This window comes from Takifugu rubripes, chromosome 5, assembly GCF_901000725.2.
Source record: "Takifugu rubripes chromosome 5, fTakRub1.2, whole genome shotgun sequence".
Lineage (NCBI taxonomy): Eukaryota > Metazoa > Chordata > Actinopteri > Tetraodontiformes > Tetraodontidae > Takifugu > Takifugu rubripes.
The window spans coordinates 2,608,310-2,623,871 of NC_042289.1; the positions used below are offsets into that span (position 1 = coordinate 2,608,310).

A 15,562-nucleotide genomic window follows, 5' to 3' on the forward strand; every position below is an offset into this window, starting at 1 on the left:
AGACTTTTTTAGATACAGACTCACATATAAGCAAACCTAATGGGAACAATTTCTCAGACTAGTGTATATGATAGGATATATATCTCAGGAAAATCAAAGTCTGCACGATGGTCTTTTTAATGTGAGCCTGGTCCTACTGAAGGTTTCTTCTCTCCTGTTCACTTCTCTTCATTCACATTTTAATGCTTATTCATGGACTTGAAACACAAACATTGAGATTAGGAATTTATTTATTGTATAGGAACAGATTTGCAAGTCACTGTACATCATACATTCCTTATTGACAACACAAGCCAATCAATCTCAATTTTGGTCTAAAAAAACCCCCCACTACTATTTCATTAATAGTACAGTTTAAGGTTTCTTCCCAATCTACATGGACTTTAAATATCCGAGGAAACTGTTAAGGAGGGTTAACCCAGACACATTTTTATCCAAGCATTATTTATCAGTACTTTAGTTAAAAAAGAAAAAGATGGAGGTTAGTGTGAAGAATCTGAAACATCAAGGATCAAACATCAAGACAAGGATGAGACTCCCCACACCAGCCCTTAGGGGGAGAGATGAAGTTACAATATACTAACTGCTATAATCTGTCAAAATAGATATTAATAAATCATCTGGAAAATAGCTATATTAATATGTCGATAGAAAGATTTTTAGGATACTGTAGCAATGAGCTGTTACTGTGAGGAAAGGTTGAGGGTGTGCCAAGTCTCATTTGTGACAACAGAGTAAATACTTGATCTTTTAAATCCATTGAATTCAGTGCTTATGGAAATGCCGTAAGCACCTATGTTGTCAATAAGAAGCCAGTCTCCAACATGTAGCTCGGTAATCAAGTAGTTGTCAACGATTTTGTCAATGTTGTGGCAGGTCGGACCCCAGATGACTGACCTGTATCTCTTCTCATCGTTGTCCACAGCCTGCTCACGTCACCAAAAACAAAAAAGTACTCTCACAAATTATTTTTCTCAGGTGGCAATACTGTAATACTAAATAAAATCCTAAATTAAGTTCGCCGGAACTAAGTCACGCATTGTTATACTTTTAAAAGCACTAATATCAAAGACAACAAATTTGAATATTTTTTACTTAGTGATTTTTTGTTATACTTACCCTGTGAAGGTAGGGTGTAACTTCATTCTTGTCTGTAAATTTCAGCACAGAATTTAGGGAGCCAAACACACCATCACTCAGGTAGTACATCATCAGTTTCTCAGGACTTTCTTTCTCTGGAAGACACCAATACATCTCTTAAAAATCATTTTCCACCCGTAGATTCCAAGTATGTTTGGACCACGTCACAGGTCAGTGCAAAACAAAACAAAATTCTCTGACATTTCCATTTTGCTGACAATGTTAGACAGTTTGTACTCAGAAATTAGGATTGCACTTATACTAGGCCTGTTCAAAGGTTTCTTATATTTAAATCTGCCATACATGTACAGTGGTGGACAAGAGAATTGGAAGATATAAAATAAGGATGAAAATATAAACCTTTTTGCATCCAAAACATGATTTCATGTCATGATGTTCATGAAATCTGCAGATGTTTGCTCTAAAGATGAAATATGTCCAATGCAAGAATGTTTTTGATAATGGCAAAGTCAACAAAATGAAACCGTTTGTATACACTTTATTCTAATTTAATAATACAGTAATGCATATAAAAACACAATTCAACAAGACCAACTTAAACTGCACAAATATACTGTATTCTAATGCAAAAAAAAAAGAAGACTTGTATAGTCAATTATAATGATGTGCAGCGTGTTTAGGTTGGCTCAAAGGCCAACTAAAAACATACCTCCCTCTGTTCTCATATCCTCCATGATGACCCTTTTAGCAATGACGTTGGCTGCAAGTGTGAAGGTTGATTCCGCATAGTACCGGCCTGGTTCTGCAATAACCTGCACTCCACTTTCAAATGGGAAATATTCATCAAGTGCTCCATTGATGACTTCTGAAAACTAAAAAGGTAAAACACCAAATATTTCAGTATTTCATCAGATATCCTGGACACGAGGACCAAGACCATGTCCAGCTACATCAACAGGATCTTTCTGTACCTCTTGAAGAGTCACTGGAAAGTCTTTCCCTGAGAAACCTCCACCAATGTCCAACAGACTGAACTGGAAGCCCAACAGTTTCTGAAGGAAATGTCATCATCTTACAACAGCTTTCAGTGAAACTCCAATGGACTTGTTCCAATTTCATAAAGAATAACACATCTTAAAAGTGATGTTAAATAAATATAAACCAATTAAATAAATATAAACCAATTCAAGCAATTTTTTTCCTTGAACACAATACATGGCATTAGCTTTACTCTTTAATTGTCCTCATTAGTTTTTAGAAAAACCCTTCTTGTTGAAAGGACTTGAATTGTTACATTTGACTAAAGTACTCCTACTCTGTTCGAGAACACAGAGAAAAGGAAGTAACACAGAAGATGCCAGTAGTAATGAAGAGCAATTTTTATTTATAAGATGACCTAGTGTTGTTGCAAGAGTTTAATTCATTTCGATCATGTCCTCTTACATAGATTAACATTAAATACAAATATACCTTATACTACCTCCAGACCAAATTACCCACTTTCACTTGTATTTCATACATAATGGAACTCATTATGTGAGAAATTAAGACTTAAAACTTGACATCACTTACCGCTGTGTCAAAAACGCTTCGGGCATCAGCAATGGCTTGTCTGAAAGCCAAACTTTGACTGCATTTCGAGCCAATATGAAAACTCACGCCAACAACTTCTAGGCCCAGCTCTGCAGCACATTCCAGCAGCCTACCAGTTGTGCTGAGTCCTGCTCCAAACTTTGAGCTAAGTCTGTAGAAGGATGACGAGTCATCCACTGCAATTCGGAGTACTAGTCTGGAATGATATATTCAAAACTCCATTTCCTGTGTGTTTTCAATTTATCAATTGTGACATATTACACCTTTTGCTTAGACTTGGCCATAAAAAACATGTAGCTTAGTATCATGAAAGAATAACCATTCTTGCAGAAATTTAAGGTGAAGAAATCATCTGAATCTATACATATGTGTAAATAAAAAATGCCACTCTTAGTAGACACAATTTGGGACTCCCAAAGTAGACACATTGAAACTATTTCAAATGCATGCATGGGATGGGACATTCCTGTATCTTCCCTAGTGTCTCCCAAACTCTACTCTGGACCTCAGCGAAAAAGAAATAAAGAAATTATTTTGTGAAGCAGCTCATCCTTTCAATTTCAAAGAACAGTAAACTTACCTCCAGGTAGTTTATCACAAGAGAAATGTGTGTGTGTGTGTGTGTGTGTGTGTGTGTGTGTGTGTGTGTGTGTGTGTGTGTGTGTGTGTGTGTGTAACCCAGAAGGTGTAGCCCATGCTAGAGCCAGGTCAGCCCCAACAATAGAAACTCTTCCCTCATCCAGCAGCATAGGCCTCACCCCTTGAGTGTCGACAAATTTGCAAATGCAACTTTTGAAACAAAATTTTTTGTTGTTATTTTAGTTATTTTACTGATAGAAAATGTTCTTATCACCTGATATACTGGGCTTAATTTGGTACTTTGTTCTGTAGATGAAAAGATCAAGCCGGGAGATTTAGATTTACCATTTGCATTTAGATTTAATATTTATGTGGAAAATTTAATATTTACATGTAAGAATTAACTAATATATTTTTAACATGGGAAATTATATTATAATTGTTATAATTGTCAAATAAGTAACTTAAAGTAACTTAACAAATTCACACTGCTGTTTTGAAATTGTTTTGAGGCTAAATGTGACAAAATGCTGCTCTTATTTCTTGAATGAGCCACTTTACAAATGGCACCCTGTATGTTGTTTAACAACGTTTATAGACTACACTTTATTTCACTTACTTGGCCTTGGGGTGACAACGGGAAACTTTTTGTAATTCCTCTTCATCGTCAAAAGTCATTAAATTAACTCCCTGAGCGCAGGCATATTTAATGTGTGACTGCGGTTTTGTTGTATGTGCATAGATGATGTTTTCAGGTTTTACTCCAAGGGACAGAACCTGACTGATCTCACCCTGTTAAGAAAACATATTTCAGGTAAGCAAACTGAAAAGAAATGTTGACAAATGGAGAGAGCATTTATTTGTGTAAAATATTTTCGGGAACCTTGCTTGCACAGTCAAAGCCAGTTCCCAGAGCGTTCAGCGTCCTCAGGACTGTTTCTGTGCTGTTGCACTTGACAGCATAGAAAGGCTTGACTCGAGGCAAGTAGGAGAGCCACTTCAGGTGCATCTGGATCAGAGTGTCTAAATTCAGCACCTGGAAAGGTTCTTCACTGTCCTAAATTGGTAAAGCAAAGCCCACATTTGAAAACTGCATTTTAATATTAAACTTCAATCTAGAGATTCACTCACCATTGAGTCAAGCTCTTTAATTTTCTTGTCTATGAATCGTGTGGCAGTACTTTCATTGTCTAAAATGTAAACACCACACTTATCAGGCCAAACGTCATTCATGGTTGGTCTCTTTGACATTAATTGTGCTGCAAAAGAAGAAAAACAAAACACACATAAGTAGATTAAGTCACAGTTTACATTGGAAAAAAAAACTGTGTTCACAGCTGTGCTCTAAAATAGAAAAAGGAAGGTATTCCATTCTTTTTACATCTTGAAAAAGATTAATCAAGGGGCAGCTGTTGATTAACTGTGAATTCAGAATTCAAAAATGTGCCCAGTACATTCAGATTTCCCTTATTCAGTGTTGTGAAAATCGAAAATGACAAAAGGGAGAGATTAACATTTATCCAGGTACTGCACTTGAAGTTGATGCTCTGACTAAGTACACACTATGTACTTTTTATTTCTTGATTCTTTGTTTTTCTTGAACTCAAAGCCATCAAATGTGCCAGTAGGTTCTTCTTGGTTTTTTTCTACACATGTTCAGCTCCACTGTGCTACAACACTGATAAATATAGTAGTGCTAGAAATCATCCTGTGTTAATGTATTCCTTTTGACATTCCAGAATTTGAGCAAGTGCACATTTGTGTTTGTGCACTGGATACCCCCAAACCACTGGGTTGTTGGTGTGAGTCTCTTATTCATCTCTATCCCTTTTTATTGTCTGATTGAAAGAAGTTCCAAACTATAAACCCTCTCATCATATTTGATGGCCTGATTTTAAAACACCATGTTGGACAATGAGATTGACACTCTGCACATCTGCCATAGTGCACGTGAACCAGTGGTGCTCCACTTAAAATTGAACATGCATCTGCTTATAACAAGCTGGGGCATAATCCTTCACCAGTTGACCATTTAAAGGAGCAATGCAGCCAACAATGTCGTGCAATTCACTCATCAGGGGTACTGGCCTCTGTTCCATACTCACCCAAATGATGCTGCATGTCTGCAGTGGGACAGTTTCCCTCCTGCAACACAGAAAGTTAATGACTCAATAAAAAAGAGAGTCAAGAGTTAAAAGGACTGTAAAAAACAAAGCAAGCCTTTAACTCAATGGATTGCCCTTGGCTGTATTCTTAGCCTTATGTATATTGGGCTATGATAGGACATAAACCTCAATTTTCAGAACCATGCTATCGTTTTACCCATTTTGACTTTGCTGTCTCATTCTGTTTGTATACAAAAAGGAAATATTATTTCATAAAGAAATTCATTGTCATGCAATCGCCAGAAATAAAAGCAAAAAAATGTGATACCTCTGATGAGGCATATTATGTGTGTTGGGTTGAAGATGGGATATGGCAGTAAGCAAATGGGATAAACCAGTCAGCTCACGCTCTCTCTCTTCGCTGTTGCTAAACTACCAACATAGTGTCCTAAGAACCAAGTGACAAAGGATGAACGCACAAGCACAGGTGGGCCAACAAAAAATGTGTATGAATAGGTTAAACCACGGCACACTAAAAGATCTTAATGAAGCTAGGTCTGTGTTTACATGAATGGGGATGAATGAACTGTGTGTTATTCAGACCTATATGTGAACACTTTGTGCATATAGAAAAGGTGTACATATTTTCTTGTGCAGAATTTTTTTCTTTGTCCAGATTAAGCACATGATAACATCAGTTTCTAGTTACCACCAGCCTATTACTGCTTTACACCGAATCACTGTGTTTAAGAGCAAAGATTTACGAATAGCAGAAACACATTCAGTGTGGAAAAATACGATGACTCCTTGACCACAGCTTAGCTAAGTTTAAACCACACAGGCGCTGGAGGTATTCTTACTTGGATGGAGTTGAGGTGGGCAAACACGTTGGAAGGCTTATGATGTCTTGAGGCGTTGAGCAACGTGGTCGCTGGGACAGGAGTAGCGTTGTTAAGGCAGTGATGCGGGGTCACGGCGTCGCCAGGTCCTGGTCTGAGCTCTGCTCACTCTCTTGGTCTTTATTTCCCAAACCCTCCACCAGGCTGCAGTGTCATGTACCTGGTGCATTTCCATTGGTTGCGCCTCCCAAGGGGCATCAGGTTAACATGTGATTGGTCATGGGTAACACATGAGTTTGAGGTCCAAGTCTCTCATATGTGACTTTAGTAACAGATGGGTAACTCTCTCTAGTCACTGGAATAGGAACAGAATGCTCTTGAAATTGCAAGCAGACATTACAGCACCCATTACACAAATGATTCTCTCCCTCAGGAGGTGAGAATAGATGTCATAAACCCGTTCTCCTCTTCCCTAGAAAGATGGTCAATTAATTAATTTTGAAAAAGGAAAATTATGCAAGTTTAGGAATATGGAACGTCACCCACCTGGAAGCAGCTGTTTATTTGTCCAATATCAATATTTCATAAAAATTTTATGAAAATGCATTTCAAGTTATTATGCAAAAAAGCCTGACAAACAGCCACCAGCTGTCACATGACTTCCTCCCTTGGCGGAGGTAACAAGCCTTTTCATGTATTCTTAGGCTGATGTTTGCTGGTATTTATGACAACTTTTGCCTTAAATGCCTCCAGCAGCAGAAGCCCAGTGAGGAAGCAATCCAATCAGGAACATAACAGAGTGATGTGACAGCCCATAAGCAGGTCGCTGGCATAGTTTACAAGAATGGCAAAAACCACAAAATGGGGTAGTGTGAGATTTTTGAAATTTTTTTTACCAATTGTTTTTACTTGTTTACTCAAATCTGGTTTTGTGGCAGGGCACATTTTCCTGCTAAAATCCTAATTTTATTTCATCTATCCTGCCATTGCTGTCCTGGCATGGGGGAGCCCACATATGACCATAATTCTAAAACCACACATTTAAATGCTTTTAAAACATGATTCACCAGCTTCCTTTCCAACAAAGCAAGACATCATGACCCAAGTTTTATAAACTTATTTTGCCTTTTTTTTTTTTTTTTTATCTCCAATTGATGTGATATTGCCATGAAAAAGTTATGGTACATCCATGAACCAGCATGGATGCTAAAATAGAGAGTCAAATAAACACACACCAACAGGTATGAAGAGACAGTTTTTATGAATACAACACACACTCATCCAACAGCAACTTCATCACCTTGAGTTAAATACTTCATACTACATGCACCACCTGCATGACATTGAAAGGAACAACAATATGTTCTTATGAATCTTCTTAGATTGAAGTTGTTATTAAGAAGTTTCTTAAGAAAACCCTACGTCAGATTCATCAACGCGTTCGTAAGCCCCAGAATTGTTCGCAGCTGTGTTCTTAGATTGATGAATGCCATCTGTTCGTAAGTTGAAAGCGCGTGCCAGGTGAGTTTAATTAACATACGATTAGCATAAGTCACCGCCCACTAATGCCCATAAAAGGAACTGCAGCAGGACCCTGTAGACAGAGCAAAATGCAGCAAAATGCCCAAAGCGAAATGCCCAAAGTTTGCCTCTCCACGCCTGATTTCTGACGCCATGTTGAACAATCAAGAAAGGATGGCTAACACGCTTGATAAAATTGCCTCAACCCTGATGACTATAGCCAACACGCTTAAAGAAATAAACGAGAATGTAAAAAAAATAAACGTGTAAAAGCTGAAACCGGTCTCTCTTATTTTTTTCTTTTTGAAGTGAATCAAGACTGTTAGACTGAAATTGTGACAATAATGCATTTTATTCACAAACGGGCAATTAATCGCGCTCGAACGTGAACCGCGTGCCTGCAGTCTGGCCCCATCATTGCGTCAGTCCTCTTGCGCACTGAAATGTGCGCAAGAGGACTCCCAAGTGTTCGTAGGATTTGTTCTTACCTACGCATAAATCCAGGATAAGAAGAAATTGGTGAATGCCACAATGGGCCCGATTCACCAATATGTTCTTACGAATCTTCTTAGATTCTTTCTTAAGTTGTCCTTAAGAAGTTTTTTAAGAAAACCCTACGTCGGATTCATCAACGCGTTCGTAAGCCCCAGAATTGTTCGCAGCTGTGTTCTTAGATTGATGAATGCCATCTGTTCGTAAGTTGTAAGCGCGTGCCAGGTGAGTCTAATTAACATACGATTAGCATAAGTCACCGCCCACTAATGCCCATAAAAGGAACTGCAGCAGGACCCTGTAGACAGAGCAAAAAGCAGCCAAATGCCCAAAGCGAAATGCCCAAAGCGAAATGCCCAAAGCTTGCCTCTCCACGCCTGATTTCTGACGCCGTGTTGCACAATCAAGAAAGGATGGCTAACACGCTTGATAAAATTGCCTCAACCCTGATGACTATAGCCAACACGCTTAAAGAAATCAACGAGAATGTAAAAAAATAAGAATGTAAAAAAAAAAATAAACGTGTAAAAGCTGTGCTCGGATTGTGACAATAATGCATTTTATTCACAAACGGGCAATTAATCGCGCTCGAACGTGAACCGCGTGCCTGCAGTCTGGCCCCATCATTGCGTCAGGACACACATCCTCACGGGGTTGTGGCTCTGTGTCCAAACACATCCAGCGCCCCTTTAACATGCCGATGGTGCGTTCAATGGTGGAGCGACTGCGCGCATGCATCTGATTGAATAAAACTCCTGTGGAGTCTGAGGGTTGGTCAGTGGTGTCAACAACCAGGGCATATCCTCGATCCCCTAATAAAATAATCAAGATAAAATCAAATAAAAAGACAGTTTTGGCATGGTTTCCAATTTGGTTGATTAATGTTAAGTCATTGGCACATTTACGTAATTTTAAAATTCTCCGTAAATCACCAAAATAGGAAATAAACAAATAAATATGACAGAATTATCATTGTAATATTGAATTTTATTGAACTGCACAAGAGAAGAAAACCCAACCATACCAACATGTCGGCACTGAAATGTGCGCAAGAGTACTCCTGAGTGTTCGTAGGATTTGTTCTTACCTACGAATAAATCCAGGATAAGAAGAAATTGGTGAATGCCACAATCTTCGTAAACTGTTCGTAAGTGGGACTTAAGAACAAATTTGTTCGTAAGAACGTTTCGTGAATCTGGCCCAAAGTCTGCACGATGGTCCTTTTAATGTGAGCCTGGTCCTGCTGAAGGTTTCTTCTCTCCTGTTCACTTCTCTTCATTCACATTTTAATGCTTATTCATGGACTTGAAACACAAACATTGAGATTAGGAATTTATTTATTGTATGGGAACAGATTTGCAAGTCACTGTACATCATACATTCCTTATTGACAACACAAGCCAATCAATCTCAATTTTGGTCTAAAAAAAACCCCCACTACTATTTCATTAATAGTACAGTTTAAGGTTTCTTCCCAATCTACATGGACTTTAAATATCCGAAGGAAACTGTTAAGGAGGGTTAACCCACACACATTTTTATCCAAGCATTATTTATCAGTACTTTAGTTAAAAAAGAAAAAGATGGAGGTTAGTGTGAAGAATCTGAAACATCAAGGATCAAACATCAAGACAAGGATGAGACTCCCCACACCAGCCCTAGGGGGAGAGATGAAGTTACTAATATACTAACTGCAATAATCTGTCAAAATAGATATTAATAATCATCTGGAAAATAGCTATATTAATATGTCGATAGAAACATTTTAGGATACTGTAGCAATGAGCTGTTACTGTGAGGAAAGGTTGAGAGTGTGCCAAGTCTCATTTGTGACAACAGAGTAAATACTTGATCTTTTAAATCCATTGAATTCAGTGCTTATGGAAATGCCGTAAGCACCTATGTTGTCAAAAAGAAGCCAGTCTCCAAGCATGTAGCTCAGGTAATCATGTAGTTGTCAACGATTTTGTCAATGTTGTGGCAGGTCGGACCCCAGATGACTGACCTGTATCTCTTCTCATCGTTGTCCACAGCCTGCTCACGTCACCAAAAACAAAAAGTACTCTCACAAATTATTTTTCTCAGGTGGCAATACTGTAATACTAAATAAAATCCTAAATTAAGTTCGCCGGAACTAAGTCACGCATTGTTATACTTTTAAAAGCACTAATATCAAAGACAACAAATTTGAATATTTTTTACTTAGTGATTTTTTGTTTATACTTACCCTGTGAAGGTAGGGTGTAACTTCATTCTTGTCTGTAAATTTCAGCACAGAATTTAGGGAGCCAAACACACCATCACTCAGGTAGTACATCATCAGTTTCTCAGGACTTTCTTCTCTGGAAGACACCAATACATCTCTTAAAAATCATTTTCCACCCGTAGATTCCAAGTATGTTTGGACCACGTCACAGGTCAGTGCAAAACAAAACAAAATTCTCTGAACCTATTTCCATTTTGCTGACAATGTTAGACAGTTTGTACTCAGAAATTAGGATTGCACTTATACTAGGCCTGTTCAAAGGTTTCTTATATTTAAATCTGCCATACATGTACAGTGGTGGACAAGAGAATTGGAAGATATAAAATAAGGATGAAAATATAAACCTTTTGCATCCAAAACATGATTTCATGTCATGATGTTCATGAAATCTGCAGATGTTTGCTCTAAAGATGAAATATGTCCAATGCAAGAATGTTTTGATAATGGCAAAGTCAACAAAATGAAACCGTTTGTATACACTTTATTCTAATTTAATAATACAGTAATGCATATAAAAACACAATTCAACAAGACCAACTTAAACTGCACAAATATACTGTATTCTAATGCAAAAAAAAAAGAAGACTTGTATAGTCAATTATAATGATGTGCAGCGTGTTTAGGTTGGCTCAAAGGCCAACTAAAAACATACCTCCCTCTGTTCTCATATCCTCCATGATGACCCTTTTAGCAATGACGTTGGCTGCAAGTGTGAAGGTTGATTCCGCATAGTACCGGCCTGGTTCTGCAATAACCTGCACTCCACTTTCAAATGGGAAATATTCATCAAGTGCTCCATTGATGACTTCTGAAAACTAAAAAGGTAAAACACCAAATATTTCAGTATTTCATCAGATATCCTGGACACGAGGACCCAAGACCATGTCCAGCTTACATCAACAGGATCTTTCTGTACCTCTTGAAGAGTCACTGGAAAGTCTTTCCCTGAGAAACCTCCACCAATGTCCAACAGACTGAACTGGAAGCCCAACAGTTTTCTGAAGGAAATGTCATCATCTTACAACAGCTTTCAGTGAAACTCCAATGGACTTGTTCCAATTTCATAAAGAATAACACATCTTAAAAGTGATGTTAAATAAATATAAACCAATTAAATAAATATAAACCAATTCAAGCAATTTTTTTCCTTGAACACAATACATTGGCATTAGCTTTACTCTTTAATTGTCCTCATAGTTTTTAGAAAAACCCTTCTTGTTGAAAGGACTTGAATTGTTACATTTGACTAAAGTACTCCTACTCTGTTCGAGAACACAGAGAAAAGGAAGTAACACAGAAGATGCCAGTAGTAATGAAGAGCAATTTTTATTTATAAGATGACCTAGTGTTGTTGCAAGAGTTTAATTCATTTCGATCATGTCCTCTTACATAGATTAACATTAAATACAAATATACCTTATACTACCTCCAGACCAAATTACCCACTTTCACTTGTATTTCATACATAATGGAACTCATTATGTGAGAAATTAAGACTTAAAACTTGACATCACTTACCGCTGTGTCAAAAACGCTTCGGGCATCAGCAATGGCTTGTCTGAAAGCCAAACTTTGACTGCATTTCGAGCCAATATGAAAACTCACGCCAACAACTTCTAGGCCCAGCTCTGCAGCACATTCCAGCAGCCTACCAGTTGTGCTGAGTCCTGCTCCAAACTTTGAGCTAAGTCTGTAGAAGGATGACGAGTCATCCACTGCAATTCGGAGTACTAGTCTGGAATGATATATTCAAAACTCCATTTCCTGTGTGTTTTCAATTTATCAATTGTGACATATTACACCTTTTGCTTAGACTTGGCCATAAAAAAACATGTAGCTTAGTATCATGAAAGAATAACCATTCTTGCAGAAATTTAAGGTGAAGAAATCATCTGAATCTATACATATGTGTAAATAAAAAATGCCACTCTTAGTAGACACAATTTGGGACTCCCAAAGTAGACACATTGAAACTATTTCAAATGCATGCATGGGATGGGACATTCCTGTATCTTCCCTAGTGTCTCCCAAACTCTACTCTGGACCTCAGCGAAAAAGAAATAAAGAAATTATTTTGTGAAGCAGCTCATCCTTTCAATTTCAAAGAACAGTAAACTTACCTCCAGGTAGTTTATCACAAGAGAAATGTGTGTGTGTGTGTGTGTGTGTGTGTGTGTGTGTGTGTAACCCAGAAGGTGTAGCCCATGCTAGAGCCAGGTCAGCCCCAACAATAGAAACTCTTCCCTCATCCAGCAGCATAGGCCTCACCCCTTGAGTGTCGACAAATTTGCAAATGCAACTTTTGAAACAAAATTTTTTGTTGTTATTTTAGTTATTTTACTGATAGAAAATGTTCTTATCACCTGATATACTGGGCTTAATTTGGTACTTTGTTCTGTAGATGAAAAGATCAAGCCGGGAGATTTAGATTTACCATTTGCATTTAGATTAATATTTATGTGGAAAATTTAATATTACATGTAAGAATTAACTAATATATTTTTAACATGGGAAATTATATTATAATTGTCAAATAAGTAACTTAAAGTAACTTAACAAATTCACACTGCTGTTTTGAAATTGTTTTGAGGCTAAATGTGACAAAATGCTGCTCTTATTTCTTGAATGAGCCACTTTACAAATGGCACCCTGTATGTTGTTTAACAACGTTTATAGACTACACTTTATTTCACTTACTTGGCCTTGGGGTGACAACGGGAAACTTTTTGTAATTCCTCTTCATCGTCAAAAGTCATTAAATTAACTCCCCTGAGCGCAGGCATATTTAATGTGTGACTGCGGTTTTGTTGTATGTGCATAGATGATGTTTTCAGGTTTTACTCCAAGGGACAGAACCTGACTGATCTCACCCTGTTAAGAAAACATATTTCAGGTAAGCAAACTGAAAGAAAATGTTGACAAATGGAGAGAGCATTATTTGTGTAAAATATTTTCGGGAACCTTGCTTGCACAGTCAAAGCCAGTTCCAGAGCGTTCAGCGTCCTCAGGACTGTTTCTGTGCTGTTGCACTTGACAGCATAGAAAGGCTTGACTCGAGGCAAGTAGGAGAGCCACTTCAGGTGCATCTGGATCAGAGTGTCTAAATTCAGCACCTGGAAAGGTTCTTCACTGTCCTAAATTGGTAAAGCAAAGCCCACATTTGAAAACTGCATTTAATATTAAACTTCAATCTAGAGATTCACCTCACCATTGAGTCAAGCTCTTTAATTTTCTTGATACACAATACATGGCATTAGCTTTTACTCTTTAATTGGTTTTTTTTCAAAACTAATGAGGACATTCTGGATGAAAGGACTTGAAAGAATTGTACCTTGACTAAAGTACTCCTACTCTGTTCGAGAACACAGAAAAAGGAAGTAATACAGAAGATGCCAGTAGTAAAGACGAGGAATTTATCTATAAGATGACCTAGTGTAGTTCACAGCTTTTGCTCTAAAATAGAAAAAGGAAGGTATTCCATTATTTTTACATCTTGAAAAAGATTAATCAAGGGGCAGATGTTGATTACCTGGTAATTCAGAATTCAAAAATGTGCCCAGTACATTCAAATTTCCTTTATTCAGTGTTGTGAAAATCGAAAATGACAAAAGGGAGAGATTAACATTTATCCAGGTACTGCACTTGAAGTTGATGCTCTGACTAAGTACACACTATGTACTTTTTATTTCTTGATTCTTTGCTTTTCTTGAACTCAAAGCCATCCAATGTGCCAGTAAGTTCTTCTTGGGGATTTTTTCTACACATGTTCAGCTCCACTGTGCTACAACACTGATAAATATAGTAGTGCCAGAACTCATCCTGTGTTAATGTATTCCCTTTGACATCCCAGAATTTGAGCAAGTGCATATTTGTGTTTGTGTGCTGGATACCCCCAAACCACTGGGCTGTTGGTGTTAGTCTCTCATTCATCTCTATCCCTTTTTATTGTCTGATTGAAAGAGGTTCTAAACTATAAACCCTCTCATCATATTTGATGGCCTGATTTTAAAACACCATGTTGGACAATGAGATTGACACTCTGCACATCTGCCATAGTGCACGTGAACCAGTGGTGCTCCACTTAAAATTGAACATGCATCTGCTTATAACATGGTGGGGGCATAATCCTTTGCCAGTTGACCATTTAAAGGAGCAATGCAGCCAACAATGTCATGCAATTCACTCATCAGGGGTACTGGCCTCTGTTCCATACTCACCCAAATGATGCTGCGTGTCTGCAATGGGACAGTTTCCCTCCTGCAACACAGAAAGTTAATGACTCAATAAAGAGAATCAAGAGTTAACAGGACTGTAAAAAACCAAAGCAAGCCTTTAACTCAATGGATTGCCAAGCAAGTAGAACTAGATGGAGTTGCCTTTGGCTCTATTCTTAGTCTTATGTATATTGGGTTATGATAGGACATAAACCTCAATGGCCGACAAAAAACAGAATCAGATGCAGCTCATTTACTGAAGGTTGTCAGTGTAAAATTCACAAAATAGAAAAGTCCACAGCAAGGTTGGAAATAGGCTGGGTGAGACAGGCAGGATCAGGTGACAGAGTTAAGATCTTCAAACAAAGACCAGGCAAAATGAGCACAAGATACAAGAACAGGAATTGCTGAACATTTTCTGTGCTTCATGCTATAGTTTTACCCATGTTGAATTTGCTGTCTCATTCTGTTTGTATACAGAGAAGGAAATATTATTTCATTGTCATGCAATCGCCAGAAATAAAAGCAAAAAAGATGTGATACCTCTGATGTGGCATATTATGTGTGTTGGGTTGAAGATGGGACATGGCAGTAAGCAAATGGGATAAACCAATCAGCTCACGCTCTCTCTTTCGCTGTTGCTAAACTACCAACATAGTGTCCTAAGAACAGAGTGACAAAGGATGAACGCACAAGCACAGTTAGGACAACAAAAAACGTGCATGAATAGGTTAAACCACGGCACACTAAAAGCTCTTAATAATCATTTGAACCTGTTTCTCCCTTTTAGGCCTAATTAAGCAACTTCTGGACATTCATGCCTTGCCAGATTGTGATTGCTCTATGCCTGAC

At 37.9% G+C, this 15,562-nt stretch overlaps 1 protein-coding gene and 1 pseudogene across 1 annotated transcript; both read right to left on the reverse strand.

Moving 5' to 3' along the window:
- Positions 1-219: 219 nt before the first annotated feature.
- Positions 220-6,374, reverse strand: LOC115249801 (ornithine decarboxylase-like). The gene is made up of 10 exons (XM_029835966.1): positions 6,239-6,374; positions 5,379-5,418; positions 4,405-4,532; positions 4,157-4,330; positions 3,893-4,065; positions 2,674-2,890; positions 2,073-2,153; positions 1,811-1,973; positions 1,120-1,235; positions 220-926 (listed from the first exon to the last, which is right to left on the reverse strand). Exons 2-10 carry the CDS (start codon positions 5,392-5,394, stop codon positions 684-686), a joined length of 1,311 nt encoding a protein of 436 aa, XP_029691826.1. The 5' UTR covers positions 5,395-5,418; positions 6,239-6,374; the 3' UTR covers positions 220-683.
- A 5,439-nt stretch (positions 6,375-11,813) lies between these two features.
- Positions 11,814-13,726, reverse strand: LOC115249804 (ornithine decarboxylase-like; annotated as a pseudogene).
- Between the last annotated feature and the right edge of the window lie 1,836 nt (positions 13,727-15,562).

What these genes read in the sequence shown, in the direction of transcription:
- LOC115249801 (XM_029835966.1), bottom strand. An exon ending in CGTTGTCACCCCAAGGCCAA is followed by an intron (nt 2,891 to 3,892) that starts GTAAGTGAAATA and finishes ATATCATTCCAG; the next exon opens with ACTAGTACTCCGAATTGCAG. An exon ending in GAAGCGTTTTTGACACAGCG is followed by an intron (nt 2,154 to 2,673) that starts GTAAGTGATGTC and finishes CATTTCCTTCAG; the next exon opens with AAACTGTTGGGCTTCCAGTT.